Here is a 15262-nt window from a genome sequence, read left to right on the forward strand (position 1 = left end):
GGGCCGGCGAGTCGGGTTTGCGCGCGAGCCGGGCGGTGGGCGCGGGCAGGGCCGAGGGCGCCCGGGAGCCGTTGTCAGGCGGCGGCGAGGAGCGAGCGCGCCGGGCGCAGGGAGCCGTCGGCGGTCGCTCGCTGCGGGGACGCCCCGGTGGATGTGCTCTCGCCGCCGGGCGCACGGCTTAGGGGAGCCGCGGCGGCGGCGGCGGCGGCGCGGGGGGCGAGGCGGGCTGCCCGTTCCCGGGGAAGGAGGCGCGGGCGTCTGAGCGAGGCCGGGCGCGGCGGCCTTCCCCAGTGCGCCCCCCGAGCCAGCGCCCGCGGCCGCCTCCCGCGTCCGCCTCGCTCCTCCCGGCGGCTCGAGCCGCCAGCTCCCGCCGCACCCCCGGCCCACCTAGTGGCCCCTGCCCTGGCCGCGGCCCCCGCGGCGGTTCCCCGAGCTCATCCCGGACGCGCGCCCGGGCGGCGGGGGCTCGGCGGCCACCGCTGCCTCGGGGGAGCGAGGGCGGGAGGGTGTGTGTGCGCGCGTGTGAGCAGGGGGTGCCGGCGGGGCTGCAGCGGAGGCACTTTGGAAGAATGACTCTGGAGTCCATCATGGCTTGCTGCTTGAGCGAGGAGGCTAAGGAAGCCCGGCGGATCAACGACGAGATTGAGCGGCAGCTCCGCAGGGACAAGCGGGACGCCCGCCGGGAGCTCAAGCTGCTGCTGCTCGGTGAGTACAGCCGGAGCCGGCCGCCGCGGGCCCTCCCGCCGGACCTGCGCCCCCTACCCACCACCCTCAGCCCCCCGGGACCGTGGCCCCGGCCCCCGGCCGCCCGCGGCTCGCCCCTGCCCTCCCCGGGCGCGTCCCCGGCCCCTACCCGCACCCTCTTGGGCGCGCGCGCGCGCGTACACAGAGACGCGCGCGCGCGCAGAGGGGTCGGGGTTGCTCTGCTCAGGGCCTCGGCTTGTGCCTTTCGGTATCCCTAAGGGCTGTGCACTCGGGGGTGCGCATTTGTCTGCGGTGCTTCTGCAATTTGCTCAATGACACATTGCTTCGGGGAGAGGCGTGGGGGTGGGAAGGTGGGCAGGGGGGTTGAACTTCCAGTGTCGTGGCCGCGGCACCCCGTGGGGTGGTGGAGTGGGAAGCTGTGCGTATGTGTGGCCCGAGGGTGGCGAGCGGAGCCACGTTGGGGGATGGCGTCCGGTGGGGTGGCCTGTGTGCATCCATTATCAGTGCTTTCCGGGGTCGGGAGCGAATGGTAGAACGGTGGGCTGACTCGCGACTGGGTTCTCCGAGGAGCGATGAGGAGGGAGCCGAGTGGTTGGCTCTCCGAAGAAAGCGGGCTTGTGTATTCGCGGGGCGGGGAGGCAAGCCCAAATGTGTCACACGAGTGCTGTTCTCTAACCACCAGACCACCAAAAGGAGGGACCCAGAAGAGTTTCTTAATGGTGACAGGCGTGTTTCTCCACCATTCCTTCCAGATAAAGATGAGGGATATGGGAGGGTTGTGCTGTATGGTTGTTGACAGCGATGGGTATCTTTTGTTTAATGAGGCAACCCAGATGTAGGCCTGAATTCACAATAGTTACCAGTACAGCCTCAATTACTCTCATGGAAGCAAATAGAAACCTTTTGTTTAAAGCGGACAGCATTTTAATATCTTTGGAATCTGGGCTAGAAGGAAAACGGGAAGTGAACAGCAAAAATTTCCCTTTAATCTCTACAAAATAACCCAACATTCTGTCTTAACATTAAGTTAGCAAGAAAATGCCATTTCTGAACTAGGAATTTTATTGATTATTATCTCTGAGAGAATGTTCAGAATCAACGTTCAGGCCAGCGCGACATAACTCTGAGCTATTGTGGTAGGAAGAACAAACGGCTTTGCAGTAACAGGCCTGAAAAATGTCTGCACTCGTGTTCTGGATATTTGCGTGTATGATGAATAGACTTCTCAGACATTTCTGGAAGAAAATATTGTCAATTCTGATTTGAGAAGCATGCATTTTCTTTCTTATCTTGAACTTTCCATCTCCTGGTTCGAGGAACCAATTGTCTTTGGGACTGAACTGCTTATGTACTGGGTCATTTACAAGAAGGAACAAAATACAGTGATTACAAATAGTTACAAATGGTTAACTCACATGCCCTGCTTAATGTCTTCATTTTGAAACCAGATTAGGTAAATGTGCACATGTTTATAAAGAACAGAAGGCAAACCCTGGATAAGAGGGGTGGACTTCAGGGAATGAAGCCAGGGAAGGGGAAAACTGCAATTGGAAAAGGAAGATCTTTTTATTTTTTATTCTCATTTTGAGCTACTTCTAATGGCTGAAAAGGTGTAGTTGAATGCTTTCGGAATTCTCAAGATTGAGAAGAAAATAGAGGGGGCAAGAGAAATGTATGGAGTTTAATGCATGATTAAGGGGAAAAGCGTGTGTTTTAGAGAGACTTAAGGATGTTTTTTTGTTTTCTTTTGCCCTGTGTACAGTCTTTATTTGTTTCTGTTTAGCTGTGAATAGGGCATTTGAGGTCTCTCAGGCCAACCCCATTGCCTGAAATGTGGCAGCTCTGGGTTCCTAGCAGCTGTGAGTTAGAGCTCAGGGGATTTGTCTGTCTGAGGGCCTAGGTTTGAATGTCTAGGAGGAGGACTTTGGGAGAAATGCCCGTAGATGGACACTTAATTACAGACTGGACTTAAGTAACATATTGTGCTTTTTTAAACAAACAAACATATTTTGCTTTAAAACATGAACTGGGAGATAATTTTATGAGGAAAAATATTAAAACAGTTTACTGCTAAAATGGTGGTGTGGAGAACTTTTTTTCTCCCCTTCTTATTAGATTTTCGAGTAGGATTAAATACAGCCCCACCCCAGCCCCCAAGTATGGCCTATTAGAAGTGGTAGAAAAATATGACATCAGTTTAACATCTACATTTATTAGCATTTTAAAACTATACAACTTTTTGTTAGAAACTCAATCCCTAGACATCATGTAAGATTTGCTACAGCTTCATGTTCTAGGTATGTTGCTTTTGTAACATAACTACTGCAGTACCTACACGATTTATATAGTCAGTGCCATATACTAAGTGTAGATTTGTGTGTGTGCTTGTAATTTTTGAGTCCCGGAGAGAAGTGATGGTTGATTTGAACCAGGGAAGGTATTGGGGAGGGTTTCCTTCTGAGCAATGCCTGATGATGTGCTGCTTTGATGCTGCTTTGCACTCAGTGTTCATTCATGTAAATGATGCCCATCAAAAGGTTTACCAGTATTTTTAACTACTTTATTTAAATTGAGGAATCACCCTTATATTTAAATGCATTTCAGTGTAAAATTATTTTCAAAGTAAATTGTAGTTCAACGTGTGACACCATTTTAATGGATTTATTTGGCAGGGGCCCCTTGCAAAATATAAAATTAATTAGTTAATTTTATACTACGGAGAAATTAGAAAGAGAAAATAGTGGTTACCTGCCTAGATGAAAGTATGGCAGTAAAATTTGGCCTGCCTTGATACCTATCCAGCAATTATGCCGATATGTTCCAAATTCTACAGTACTTATACATTTTGATATTTATTGTTTTTAAAAAATGAACCCAGAAACCTACTACCATAAAATAGCATATTAAACTCTGAATTCTTGTTTTCTTTATTCATTTTCTAAATTCATTTATATAGTGTTTATTTTCTTAGACACCTCAAAGAAAACTGTTTGTTTTCTACATAGATATGCAAAGAGAATATTTTAAGTTTTTATATACTTCCTAGATGTAATGCACATTGTTTCCTTTAATTAATACTTACAAATATTAACTAATTATTTGGTGGTACATAGGTCACACTATTTAATATAATGTGTCTTTAAGTCTGTATAAAACAAGTGGCCTTGAATGCCTGCTTCCGGTCAAGGATATTCATGTTGAAATTTTCAGTTCCTTGAAGACACATTTTTTCCCCCCATTAACCTGTTCTTACTTTACATGTTTTAGAAATCTTTACTCTTCAGATCTTAGTCATCTGATAGAAAAATTTAGCAAACCTTTTTTTATTGATTGGATTCCACCTATTGAAGAGGCAAAGTTTAAGCCCGTTTTAGATGAAAGAATATATGTTCTTCCTCTTCTAACTGAATTACATATGTGATTGGAGATTTTCTTTCTATTCTAGACTGGAAGCTTAGGAGAGTAGGGACTGAGGACTGATTCTATTATTGTTCACTATTAAATCCCAGCTTCTGGCACAATCTCTAATTCATAGAATGGTCTCAATAAGTATTTGTTGAGTAACTAAACTTATTTGTAACCCTCCTAATAGAAATTGGGACCATACAGCAATGAAGACATTATAGAGACATGGGGAAATGTAATGTTTTTATTCTGTGGCAGAGAAAATCATGATCTTTTAAAAAAATTATATGTAACTCTTTGAGCCAATTAAATACAAATGCATTCCAGGATAGGAAGTGTTAATGTAAGATGTTACATCACATATTGAACCGTGTATTACAGTTCTGTGCTGGGTGCATTTGGGAATGATAACAGTCACACTTAAAATATGAAAGTTTACAGGGAAAAAAAAAAGAAACCATACCATGTCTTGATTATTTTTTTTGTATAGAAGCTAGTTTAACCCTCTCATCTTTTTTGCCATATACTTTTCCCCATGATACACTCAACAGAGTGAATTTTTAAATTCTCTAGAGTACAGGTGGTGAGCGAACAGATTTTTACAATTTACCTATATATAGTTACAGGAGGAGAACCGCAACGATTAAATTTTAAGAATTGCAGAAAGAACGTTTTTAATTTGAGCGATGTACATTTGTACTGAAAACTGAACAGTTACAGAGCAGAAGACACCTGGAAGGCTGGAAGTGCTCTGACAGTGTTAGACTGTGTGGAGAGCTCATGCATGCAGGTCTCGGTAAAAGCACCCACCCCATTACCCCTCTGTAGAGTTGCTAGGGGAAGGATGAGGATGTTGATGCCCGAATTAACCTAGACGTTAGTGGCTCTCTAGGATGGCTCCTCAGAGCCGCAGAAGGAAAGCTTCCTTCTGAGCAGCCCTAATAACAGAAGCTCCCTGGAAATACCATAATACAGTGTTTATGAGGCTGCTTTAAGACCAGCTGGTTTTCTTTCTGCTACTTTTTTAGCTTTGCAAGTGTTGAATATGTTTCTAAATGTCAGGATTTGTTTGGATGTGTTTCCTTTTTTTCTTCATTTTATTTTTTTGGAAACAAAGTACTTATAGTTTGTATCTGAAGAGTGAAGTGGCAGCATCCCTCATAAAAACCAAAACTGTAGCTCTGACTATATAACAAGGCGTTCAGAGTAAGATTTTTGCATTGAACCACGTAGATTCATTGTCTAGATCTGCCATATAACTGTCAATCTCGTACTTGTACTTACGTATTGTTTCTTCTTATGGGAATTTTGGGCGCAAATTAAAACCCTACTGAACAGTGAAGTGATCCCGTATGTATCTGTTCACATATTTTTAGGTAGGCTTAGGAAGGAGAACCAGAAGAATAATTTAGTGGCCATTTTGTTTATTACAGATAAATTTTATAGCCTCTTTTTCATTAAAAAAAATCAAACAACCTAGCTGTACCTTATAAGAGATGGCTTATGTTCAATTTTCAGAGATGCCTATTAAATATAGTTATGATTTTTATTACAGATGAATTTTTAAGGACCTGAAACAGCTTCTGCAGTTGTGAGGCTGCGTGCTATGCTAAACTTAGCAGAAAAGAACACATTTTTCTTCATGATCCAGGCAAACTTACACTTGAAAAGAAATGAACGAGATTTGCCAAGGATGATTTTGATTCCAGCATTCATATTAGTTTTTCTTTTAGGTTATTAGTTCTTTTGGTATTAATGGAACTGTGGATTGGGTGTTGTAGAAGAAAAATAGGGACCTCAAAGGGTACATCTTGCAAGAGAGAGAAGCCATTTTAAGAAGGTTAGGATTGCTTTCTCACTGAGAAGGTGGAAAGAATGTGTTTTCTCCAGACTCTCTCTTTTGGGTTGAGGGAAATACAAGTATTTGTAGCAGCAAATTTAAAGTCTAATTTTCTGGTTGAAGGGGAGGGTAGTGACACTTTTTTTCAAAGGGAAACTTTTAAGCAATGTTAAGATCTCTGCAGAATTAATCCTAGGGAAGTGTGAAATAGCAGTAGAAGGTAAAATGTGTGATTGTTGGTAATTAAATCTGTGGCAATAACTGACTACAGTAAACAGTGAATGTTTTCTCTTGTTCTGCCGAATGGAGTAACATTAAAGAAAGAGCTATTCTCAGACCCAAACTCTATTTTATGTGAACAGCTGTTACTAATAAAATTATAGGAAGTTGTTCAACAATCACCTATGATTTGTTACCTTACTGATATGTAAAAAACCTGTCTGATTTCTCATCTAACATGTAGTAAAAAGGAAAAAAAGGACCTAAACATGCTGTCGCAAATGAGTTCATAAATCCTAGGTGGTCATGAATCTGGACTTTATTACAGACAAAATAAACATCCATATTGCAGTGTTGAGAACCAAAGACTGAATTTGCTAAGTAGCTTCTGGGGTTGACCTTTATACCTATTCATAATTTCTGAAATCAGTGCAGAATATTTTGTTAAGAGCCTCATGTTTCAATTTTAAGAACAAAATTAGTATTATTTAAAAATAAAGTTATCAAGATATTTCAAATTCATTTATTCAGCAAACACTTGCCAGTTTTTGGAAAATAAATATTTCCTCTAAATTTTTTACCAGACATACCATAAGAAAGAACAGTTGTATATAGAATGCTGATCAAATGAACAAATATTAAGCACCTACTCTGTGTAAAATAATGTACGTGAGACACTCACTGTTTCTTATTTGCCAGCAGGAAAGACTACAAGCACTTTTCACAGTTCTGGTTGTTTTACAGTTGATGCCCTCAGCCTGACATGTCCTTCTGAGTATTATCCTTCCTGGTTTTGGCTTTTCTATTGGCTCTTAATACAAAGAAAAAGACAAAATAATCTGAAGGCCATTCTAGACGCTTTCCGGGGATTACACAACTGGGGAGAGCAGACGGTCTTGAGAACTTGAACTCCTGAGTGATATATATTATTTCCTTGGAGCAAGCATATCGGTTTTTGCCTTTAACTATGAGAAACTGTTAATGACCACTTGCCCTATGTTTCTAACTAAAGTGGAAGCTCCATGAGGGCAAAGATAGTGGCCGTTGTTTCTTTGTAGCTCAGCGAAGCACCTTGTCTTGCTCAGTTTACAATCATTCTGTTGTAACTGGGGACTCAGTAACTGGGGACTTGTGGGTGTAGGAGGCATCGCGGGGGCAGGGTGGGCAGCTGGGTTCCCAGAAGAAAGAGCAGTTGAAGGGAGTGAATTTAAATGTCTTGCTTTCTTCTAATGGGTATCATTGATTTGTTCTCCATTTACCACGCCTCTTTGTCATTTTGTGGGCCACTTGGGGCACAGTTAAAGAAATTCTGTTTTAAAGGCGAGGTCGTCTTTGTCTCCATGCCTGCTTCTCATTCATTGTCTCAGGAGAATGATTCAGTTGAACGTTCTCATAATTGTTTCGGGTTAAAAAGCCAATAGCAGTTTATCCAGCAGTTTGAATGGAAAACTGTTACACAAGTCCTTTGAAATTTGACAATTCTACACACCTTTATTACAGGATTAATCTTAGATTGTGAGCAGTTTGACTGCTTTGGAAGCAAATAGCTGTTTCAGGGAAGTGTGTGATGGATTGTGGTGCAGTCGGGAACCAGAATGTTAGTAATGCCACGGTATTTCTGCAGTTTCACAGAAGGGAGCAATAATTGATCCACAAATTAAAGAAAAACAGCTAGAGTGAGACTTTTTGGCTCTATTACAGGAAGTGAATAGTGATGTTTAGAAACATGTTCGTATTTCTGAGAGATGGCCTCATGTTTTTTCCCTTTGGAGAACTGAAATCATGAATTAATTGCCTCTTTCCAGAATTTGCCCCTCCCCCCCCTTTTAAAATCACCATCACTTAGTAAAAAAATCGAAGTAGAATTTTTCTTTTGCTTCTTTTTTTACATTTTAAAAACATTTTCATCTTTTTCAGTTTTAGTGTTTGTTTTTTACATTTCCATTTGGGGAAGAGGCTGTGGGGTGACGGGTGGCGTTTTCCACCTATTTCCTGGTGACTGCAGCTGACCAGTGGTTTCTAGAGAGAAACGCTCCAGTGTCTCATCCACCCGTTGTTCAGTCTTCCAGCTTTTTGCTGCAGGTCCCCCACCCCGCAAAAAAAGACCCTTCTGTGGAATCCTACCCACCCGTTTATTCTCTCTCACAGCTTCCTTAACCAAATGCTAGGAGGGGTTCCTTAGATTCTCTGGTGTGTGCAATTCTTTAAGATTTAGGGAACTTCCAAGTTGGTTCTTCTTTCAAACATCATGTGGTGGTGAGCTGGTGAGAGGGGAAGTTGGGTGCTTGAATGCATTAAAAGAAAGACACTTGAGAATGTGCTTTGAGGAGGTGATTAACTTTCTATAGTAACACCCTGGTCTGCAAAACAGAATACATTGTAATCAAACAAAATGTAAAATTCTCCTTTTCCAGAGGATGGGGACTTGAGATTGGTGCATGGTTACCGGCAGAAAGCTAGCGAGCCTGTGCTGGGTAATCTATCACAGGGCACTGGGTTTCAAAATAGGATGCAGTGCGTGTACTAGAAAGGGAGAAGGTGCTGTGCGCCTGTGTTGGGCAATAGCGCATCTTCCTCATTTGATGATTTGAACATCCTCACCCCACTTAACTTGAGAGCTTTAAAGCATCTCTTTCTAATTGTGTTTCTATCCCAGATAGTCAGGGAGGGTGGCATGAGCAGCAGCTTTTGCTTGCTTTATACCCAGTCAGTCTGAGAGGGTTCTTTGGTTAGTTTATTTTTTAAGGTAAAGACACAATGATACGTTCTTGCCACGAGAATCGATATTTTAGGAACTGCACCTTTCAGAACTCCTTCATTATATTACAGGTTCTTTCCGCAGATGGCAAATGCAATTTTCTTCTTGTCCTAAAGAGCTGACCCATTTCCTGTGACTTGTTCTAATAATACAGGATGGCTTTAATTCTTGTTCCTGGTTTGCCCTTAAAAGAATGGCAGGGTACTTGTTAAGAGTTTAAGTCTCTTTTCTCTCTAACTCTTGTGATATATTTTTGGAAATCAGTAGATCATGCAAAAACAACGGCACACTGGCTGTGTGAGAGTTTGAGCAGGCTGGGACATACTCCTGTGGCTCTGCATGTTGGTGTAGCTGTGAGTATCTTTTCTAAAGCCTGTAACGGAAAGGCAGTCGGGTACTCCTGCCCTGCCTCCTGCGACTAACCCACGGGTGTTTCGCTCCTTTGTTCCTTTACTATTTCTATAGAAACCCGTAGAATGAAGAGACTGGACCAAATCTAAAGGGCTGTCTGAACTTTGAAACTTCCTCTGCGACGTTGCCATCTCAGCCAGTTTCCAGCCGCTGTCAGCCCTGGACAAGGGGCCTGAGCCTCAGCCTCTCCAGGAGTGATGGGCTACGTTGGGGGGCTCGGCCAGGTCTGGTGGGCTCCTCCTGGCCGCCCTCGCTCTCCGCTCTTTCCCCCGCAGGCAGGCGGCTCGGAGAGCGCTGGGCGAGAGCCCTGAGGAGGGTGAGCAAGTGTGCCCAGAGCCGCCCCGCCTGCCGCCCGGCACGCGGCTGATAGTCTCACTGCCTTCGCGGGGGAATGGTATCAGAAGCCTCCTGTCATATCAGCGTGGGTCTCTTGCTTCCTGCGGGAAGGACGACATCCTAGGAGACACGGAGGTGGAGCCTACGAGGCGCAGTGTTCCTCAGCTGCCCTGCGCAGGCCTGGGTGTGTGTTCTTAGTCTCCCTCAGGCAGCTGCCTTTGACTCACCCCTCCTCCTTCTTATTCTTCTTCATTGGGCCTTAAGCAGTGCTTTTCACTAGCCTGCAAGCTGCTCAAGCGCATTTCTGCCCTTTTCAGGGATAGCAGGTTGGCCCTTTGAGCCTGGGCACGGCGAGTGCCTCACACACCTTGGTGGAGCACTTTGGGGGCTGCTTTGTATTTGGAGCCAGTCCGTCCCTTTTCCATGGCCTTCCAGGAAAGATTTGGAATTAACCCTTAGAGGGACCACTTGTGTCCATTTCTTCTTCCATTACTATGCTCATTTTTTTTCCCTTGGGGCTTTAACTTTTTAAATTAATTAATTAATTTATTGGCTGCGTTGGGTCTTCGTTGCTGCGTGCGGGCTTTCTCTAGTTGCGGCGAGCGGGAGCTACTCTTTGTTGCGGTGCGTGTGCTTCTCATTGCGGTGGCTTCTCTTGCTGCGGAGCATGGGCTCCAGGCACGTGGGCTCTGTCATTGTGGCTCACGGGCTTAGTTGCTCCGTGACATGTGGGATCTTCCCGGACCAGGGATCGAACCCATGTCCCCTGCATTGGCAAGCGGATTCTTAACCACTGCGCCACCAGGGAAGTCCCAGGGTTTTAACTGAAACCAGAAGAACAGATTAAGGGTGGACACATTCATAATATGAAGTAAGGAGTTTTCATACTTGATTGTTCTAAAAAACATTTATGATATATACATATAAATTGCTGTGACCTAGGAACGGCCCTTAGTTGTCATGACCATGGTCGGAGAAATTTTAAGAAAGCAGCTTCCTGTGTCCCTTGTCTGCATTCTGGAGAAAGGGCTCTATGACCACAGAAGGAACAGCTAGACTTTCATCCTGGCTCTGGAGAAACATTGTTACAGAGCCCAGTTCCACTGGAAGTGCCAGGCAGGCGTTTGGCGTTCCTTGACCCCTACTTTCCTTCTGGCCCATGGCCTTCTCATTATCTTATCAGCTCCAGGCTGGCTTACCTTGATTTCAGATTTGGAGTTGGACAGGTGCAGGGGAAAAGGAGAACAGTTGCAGGTGACAGAGGGTGATGGGGGATCTTGAGGGGCTTGGCAGGGCACAGCGTGTTGCTCCTTGTAGGGGTGGTGCACCGTGTGTTCCCTAAGCTCTGGAGGGAAGGAAGGAGAGCAGAGGAGAGGTGCCCTGTGCTGTGCGTTGACTTGGCCGCATTGATCAGGAAGAGCCCAGCCAATGCAGCTTCCTCTTGGCAGCTCCACTGCCCAACCCGGTTCTTCATCGTTGTCACATCTACCGTGCCCTTCCTCTCCCAGATGCTGGGTTGGGAGGTGAGCATGTGTAGAAGACTGGGTTTTATGGGAGGCGTTTTTGTTGCATGCACTCTATGGGTCCTCCCAGAGGTGGTTAGATAGCCTAAAGCACAGAGCTCAAGGCAAGCTGTGTCCTGAGGAAAACCATTCACAGTTTAAAAAGAAAATTTACAACCATGCTCTTCCAGGTGTCCCCCCCCCTCCACCCCGTTAGCTGTTTAAGGTGATAGAAATGCATCTATTACTGTATTGAGAACTCTGCTAATCTGGTGATGGGTTATTAGGATGTCTCTTGCCCAGGAAATCTCCTTTTATGTGGCATGCTTCTCCTACAGTAGAGTGCCTTCTCAGTTGCCCGAGGCAGTGAGTAGATAAATGGTATCATGAGATATTCTTGCCAAGGGGATTCTTACTCAGGTGGAGCCATGTAATATAGAAGTTGTTTGTAATTTTTAGCTGAAAAATGCACCTGTGTGTTGGTTGTGTTCTCTTAGGAGCTGTTCACATTCTGGGCTATAACATTCCAGGTCCCTGGAGCAGATTATTCAAGGTCCCTAAAGCCTATTTACGACCAGCATTCAAATGGGCTTCATTTGTCCATGATAGAATTAAGAGGACTTCTTGATTCAAAATGTAGGCAAATATATTTTGAATACTTTGAATAATTTTGAATAATTTGAGAGCAGAGCTAATGAGTGCTGAAACAAAAGATACTTGAAATCAGCCTCTCTTTTTATTACCAGTCACTTCCTGGTGTATTAGGAACTAATGAATTACCATAGTACTGGCTCCTCTTGGAGCCAAACTTGGACCAGACATGGATTCTAGAGATGGAAGGGCCTTGATGGGTTCAAGGACTAATGATGGGTTCAAGGACTAATGAATGGCTCCTCTTGGAGCCAAACTTGGACCAGACATGGATTCTAGAGATGGAAGGGCCTTGATGGGTTCAAGGACTAATGAATGGGATGTCCTCCGAACATCCTGGTATCTCCTGTTACGTGTTGGGTCACCATCTAAGATGTTGTCTGAAGCATATTAGAAATGACTAAAAAATTTGGGGCAGATGTCAACTCTTGTAATGAGGAGTCCCATAAGTTTCCCATCTTCTGGTTGGAGAAGATACCTGTATGTTGCTTGATCAGTTTAAGAAAAATAATTTGTATTTCCCCATCCATACAATTCTTGACAAAGGATTCCATTTTAATGGCGGAAATCATGACTTCATTAATATTTCTTTAGGGAAATCTTGACTCCTAATATATTTTCATCAGAGTCACCAGATAGGTCCTTTGAGAAACACATTTTCTGTAGTCCTTTCCGCTCCAGACCATGCTTATTATGGGAAGAGGGATTCTTGTCTAGGGTTTTTCTAAATCCCTAGGGTCTGTCTGTGAATTGCTACTCAATTACAATGTATCCTTCCCAGAATTCATTAATGCATTGTGCATCCCTAGTACTGAATCACAAGGTCACACGATGATTTGTCTTGTTAAAAATATTCTTTCTTTGTATTATATATCTTCAAGCAGTATGCTACTGCCTGAACTTAGATTGTTTTTTATTCTCTTTTTGGAATCAAATAAAGAAGAACACTTGAGATATGTATCCTCTGATGGTATGGTTGCTTTCTAAAATAGTTTAAAAAGTGTAGTAATGAGACAGACTGTTGTACTGAATAGACAAAGTTTGAGTCAAGAAGTGTTTATTTTCTTCCACTTAAGAATTTTCTTACATTGTTAAGAAATACATTATATTGTTTTCATGGCCTTTGAAATGACAGCCCATGTTAATAATATTATTTTTTGTTTTATTTTTCAGTGATTTTGTAATTTTATGAATAATGCAGTTTTTTAGACAACATATGAAAAAAAATGTTTGAAAATGTATCCATAAGTTTATCCAGGATGTACCGATCTAAGAAACGTGATTTTTTTGTTTATTCCTTTCTAGTCTGCTTTCTTTTTATGTTTCTTGCATGGATGTAATCATACTGTACAATTTAACATTATGTTGTAAGCATTTTCTATGTGGTTATATAAGCTTAATATTTGGAATTATATAATATTCTGTTAGAGGAGATATATTAATTTGCTTGCTTACTTTTTTTTTTTTTGGCATTTAGCTTTCTCCCAGTGTTGCCATTTTCTTTTCTTTTTTTTGAATTTTATTTTTTTATATAGCAGGTTCTAATTAGTTATCTATTTTATACATATTAGTGTATATATGTTCCATTTTCAGAATAATGCTGTGATGAAGTTCTTGTCATAGATAGCAATTTTTTTTAAAACACACTCACACACTTTTGTTAGATGAAGTGTTACTTCTAAGTTAGAGGATATGAAAAATTTTATAGCTCTTGATTACACACAACCTAAACATATTCTGAAATGATTGTATACAGTTTGCAACATTGTATTATTATAAGATTATCAGTAAATTAGTAGGCAAAAAAGGTACATAATTAAAACATTTGCACTTATTTGATCACTAGTAAGAATGACCATTTTCCCATATGTTTGTTTCTAGTTGAATTTCTTATTTTGTAAGTTGTCTCTTCATTTCCTTTGCCTATTAGTGAGCTCCGAACACACAGATGAAATTAGCCTTTTTCATATTTACTTCAAATAACTTAACCCTCGTCTGTTGTTTTTCTTTTTCTTTGTTTTGTATTATTTAATACAGAAGTTTTTAATTACTTTGAAGCCAAATCTGTTGATCTTTTGCTGTTCTTTTTTAAAATAATCTTAATTAGGTTTAGATACTCCCTGAAAGCCAGATTTACTGTTCCAGTCATGGGTGAAACTAGATTGAATGTAATGTTTACACATCACTGTTGTGTGATTCTTTTTCTTTCAAAGTGAAAATAAAATGCATACACATATAAATTCACACTATCCCAGATTATACAACATAAGCTGTTCTGTATGTAATTGGCTTTTCTCATCCAGTAATATGTAATGGATATCTTGCCATGTAATATAAATCCTTTGCATCACAGCTATGGCTTTTTATTGTTGCAGTGTATTTTTTTGTCATTGTTCCAGTGTATTAGGAATCATACAGTGATGTGCTGCAGCTAGCTTGCACCTGCTCATAAAAGCCAGTTCTGTACATTTCTTCTCAACTCAGCATTCACTGAGTTCATTTTGGTAGCTTGAAATTAGCCATGATGGGAGTACTCATGCTGCAAAAATTGGCTGATATTACGAATACGAGCTCCCCCCACCCCCGCCCCTGCAGAACTAGTTGTTAAAGATTTGCCAGCACACTACCATTTATATATACCTGACCCTGTTGATATGTATCTTGTTTGAGTCCGTTAAATTTCTTTAATCATCAGTGCTCTAGAAAATACTGTAGGGGATCGATCTTTGTACATTTATATATTCAGATAAGTTCCTCAGAGTTGGATCATCAGCCCAATGATAGCCTTATTTAAAATTTTGATACACATCACCACCCTGACTTTCAGAAAGGTGGTATTGGTTTATTTCCCACCTCTAGCTTATGTAGTAACTGTTTTGGCACATTTTAGTATCATTAGAATTTTGGTAATCTGATGGGCTATAAAAGAAAAACCTTGTGTTTATTTGCATTGTATTGAATTAATTTCTATTATAAAGTCTTCATTTTCTTTTCTAAACTGCCTATTTACAAAAATAACAAATGCCTCAATTTATTATTTAGTTTAGGTTTCAGGTTTACTTTAGGTTTAGTTAGTTTTTTAGATCACTTTTAGTTTCAACTTTAATGACTGAGGTATTTCTAGAAAATTGACCTTTTTATCTATGGAAGAATGGAGTGTCCTAGGATGAACATCTCCAAGGGAAGAAAAAATAGAACTGATAAGGTTATATGACATGTTTAGCTACGTGCAAAATTGTACTGCAACACAAAAGCTTTTACTTGTAATGAAGTCCAGTTTATATATTTTTTCTTTTGTTGCTTATGTTTTTGGTGTCACATATAAGAAACTGTTGCTAAATCCAAGGTCACATAGATTTACCTCCATGTTTTCTTCTAAGAGTTGTGTAGTTTTAGGTTTTACATTTAGGTCTTTGATCCACGTTAAGTTGATTT

At 42.0% G+C, this 15262-nt stretch overlaps 1 protein-coding gene across 1 annotated transcript in view; it reads left to right on the plus strand.

The window, feature by feature from the left end:
• GNAQ (G protein subunit alpha q) overlaps positions 1–15262 on the plus strand; it is a 290132-nt gene continuing 274870 nt past the window's right edge. The window contains exon 1 of the mRNA XM_027105652.1: positions 1–705. Within this exon, the coding sequence (XP_026961453.1) occupies positions 570–705 (136 nt within the window). The 5' untranslated portion in view covers positions 1–569. The remainder of the gene's footprint in view (positions 706–15262) is intronic.

The sequence above is a fragment of the Aethalodelphis obliquidens genome, unplaced genomic scaffold, assembly GCF_003676395.1.
Source record: "Aethalodelphis obliquidens isolate GAN/ISIS:26980383/991018 unplaced genomic scaffold, ASM367639v1 scaffold7, whole genome shotgun sequence".
NCBI lineage: Eukaryota > Metazoa > Chordata > Mammalia > Artiodactyla > Delphinidae > Aethalodelphis > Aethalodelphis obliquidens.